The 3,339-nt window shown below is 48.1% G+C and overlaps 1 protein-coding gene across 1 annotated transcript in view; it reads right to left on the minus strand.

Annotated features, from left to right (window-relative positions):
• Positions 1-24: 24 nt before the first annotated feature.
• Positions 25-3,339, minus strand: part of LOC106012215 (protein patched homolog 1) — a gene marked incomplete at its 5' end in the record, with an annotated part of 12,988 nt that continues 9,673 nt past the window's right edge. Inside the window, 4 exon segments of the mRNA XM_013084419.1 lie at positions 25-199; positions 927-1,085; positions 1,593-1,724; positions 2,513-2,660. Coding sequence (XP_012939873.1) covers positions 77-199; positions 927-1,085; positions 1,593-1,724; positions 2,513-2,660 — 562 coding nt within the window.

Here is a 3,339-nt window from a genome sequence, read left to right on the forward strand (position 1 = left end):
ACACACACACACACACACACACACACACACACACACACACACACACACACATCAGACAATGGTGGGAAAGCAAAGGTCAGGGTTCAGAGACAGGTGAGCTACTCACCGGCGTGGGCACGTGCCCGGCGTTCTCGTAGTACGTGTGAGCGATGAGGAACATGTCGTCCACTCCCAGACCCAGGGCGAAGAACGGAATGATCTGGGGACGGGGACAAACCGGGTAAGAGTTGGATAACCAAATGAAAACTACAGGGGAAAACGACGGTTGTCACAAACTGAAAATCGTGAGGGTACCAATTTTGAACGCTTGTTGACTCATAACTGTATTTCTGTTCAACTGTTGGTTGATTATTGTTGTTAGATTTCCCATTCAACAACACTTAATAATAAACCACCAGTCAAACAAATGTAAAGTTATGAGTCCACAAGCTTTTAAAATTGGCACCCTAACAATTTCCAGTTTGTGACTACCGTCGTCTTTCCCCTGTGCTCTTCAAATACATGAATCCATGTGCAGGATTCCTAAATGAAAGTATACATACTGAAAAAAAAACCCAGCATAATAATAGGGGTAAGATTTGGATAACCAAACACATGTATTCATGTGCAGGATTCCTAAATAAATGTAGACATACTGAAAAAACAACAACAACACCAACAACAACACCATCAATAACAACAACACCACCACCACCACGACCACCACCCCACCAACAACCACCACGGCCTTACCTGCGTGGTAGAGGCATTGAAGCTGATCCCTAGCACAGAACAGACGCCCAGAAACAACAACAACAACAACAACACCAACAACAACAACAACACAGTCTCACATGCGTGGTAGAGGCATTGAAGCACACTCCCACCACCACCAACAATAACAACAACACCACAACACCAACAACAACCACCAACCACAAACTCACCTGCGTGGTAGAGGCGTTGAAGCTGATCCCCAGCACAGAACATACGCCCAGCCCCGCGGCCACGGACAGAGACACCAGGACCACGCCGGCCATGCCAATACCCGACTGTGAGTTGACGGCGTCGTTCCAGCGGAGCAGCGACACACAGGCGTACACGAACTGGGGACACGTTGGTTCATGTTTTAGTTCCGAGTTTTACGGCAATTGCGATAGAGGGAGAGGGAAAACTTCCACATAATAGCGCTTTTTCTTTTAAGTTTCAGTAAATGGTTTACTGCACTAGCAACATCATTAGGTCATATAAGTGCCGAAGACTGACAGAAAGGCTGAAAAAAAGACATAGAGACTGAAAAGGGAAGACAGACAGACAGACGGACTGACAGACGGACAGACTCACTATGAGCACGTATCCCAGCAAAACAGACAGACAGACAGGACAGACAGACAGACAGACAGACAGACAGACAGACAGACAGACAGACAGACAGACTCACCATGAGCACGTATCCCAGACAGACAGACCGACAGACGGACAGACAGACGGATGTACTCACCATGAGCACGTATCCCAGACAGACAGACAGACAGACAGACAGACAGACAGACAGACAGACAGACAGACAGACAGACAGACAGACAGACAGACAGACAGAGGGATGTACTCACCATGAGCACGTATCCCAGCACGACCCGTGTGACGCTGAGGCTGGAGAAGTCCCGCATGATGTCCATCAGAGACGTGTAGGAGAAAGCGTACAGGTTGTCCTTGTTCGACTCGTTGCCGAAGTTGTTCACCACCTAGGGACACATTATTCATTTGAGTGGGTAAAAAAGCTGTACATCGAGGGTGGGTACGAATTTTACGGAACTTGCAACACTATAACTGGTCGCTTTTTAGCACAGGGGGGCTATCCCGAAAAATGCTGTTTTGAGAAAATCGAAGGTAAAGTTTTTGCCCCTTGTTCAATTTCTTTAAAATACAAGGGGCGTTTTCTATATAACCAAAACAAATATACACACCGATGAAACCAAACTTCTCCTATAGGTAGGGCAATGCCCACTTTTGGTGTAGGTCAAGATTTCTGGAAACCCCCGAAATCTGGGTTTGCCTAGCCCGCTTGGCCTTAAAAAGAGGCCAACTGTAAGGTCACATAAATGCCGAAGATTAGATGTGTTACAAGAGAGCAACAAATATAAGAAAGAATTAGGAGAAGAGATCAGGACGATTGGTGTTCGATAAGAAAGAAGGAACAAACCACACCAGAGCACATACCAACCACCCACGAGGGTGAGTGGAGTGGTTCTAGTTTTAATAAGTGTTTTACAGTGGGGTGGGATGGAGTAGGGTGGGGTGGGATGGGATAGAGAGAGGGTAGGATGGAAGTGGGGGTGGGACGGAGTTGGGGTGAGGTTGAGGTTAAATGGAGGTGGGGTGTGGGGATGGGGTGGGGCGGGATGGAGGTGGGGGTGGGATGGACGTTGGGGTGGGATGGAGGTGGGAGTGGGTTGGGGTGGATGAGGAGGGTAGGATGGAATGAGGTGGAGTGGGTAGCGGAAACTGAAACATCAAGGAGAAAAGTACTGACCTGCGAGAACTTCCTCTGAAAAGCCTCCAGCACGTCCCTGGCCTTGTCCTGTGTCCACTCGATGCTGGCCACTTTAGAGTCGTCCTCGTAGTACTGGAACAGGTCCTTGTCCGCCATCAGCTGGAGGATCGACTGGAATGCCTCCACACTGGGGAGCGAGGAGAGATGGTGATGATACTATTCAATGACGATGATGAAGATGATGATTATGATGATGACAATGATAATGATGACGATGATGAGGAGGAGGAGGAAGATGATGAAAAAGAAGATGATGATGAGGAGGACGAGAAGCAGGAGGAGGAGGAGGAGGAAGATGATGAAGATGATGATGATCACGACGACGATGAGTTCAAGTCCAAATCATAAAGGTGTCACACGTACGCCCCCAACCAATCATCTATCAAACTCCACCATCTCACGACACACAAGAAGCCCGCTGCCTGATATGTTCACGATAGACGCTCGACTCGGAACCGACTCACAACTGACTCAGAACCGACTAACAGCCCGACTCAGAACCGACACAGAACCGACTCAAAACCGACTCACTGCCCGACTCGGAACCGACTCACAACTGACTTAGAACCGACGAGCGAAGGTGAAGCAAATTCTGCAGATAAACCTCTGAAACTGAAAAGCATCATTTTGTTTTTCTCTCGGGTAATCAAAGGGAAAAACGCATGCGCCGGGCGAAGGGAGAGCCAAAACGGAGAAAATATTAAACTTGGAGGGACTGTTAACCCTAGGTGAATGAATACACGCAGAAACAGATACGTGCAAACACACACTGACGTTCACCACACACACACACACACACACACACA

Source organism: Aplysia californica, unplaced genomic scaffold (assembly GCF_000002075.1).
Source record: "Aplysia californica isolate F4 #8 unplaced genomic scaffold, AplCal3.0 scaffold00292, whole genome shotgun sequence".
Classification (NCBI taxonomy): domain Eukaryota; kingdom Metazoa; phylum Mollusca; class Gastropoda; order Aplysiida; family Aplysiidae; genus Aplysia; species Aplysia californica.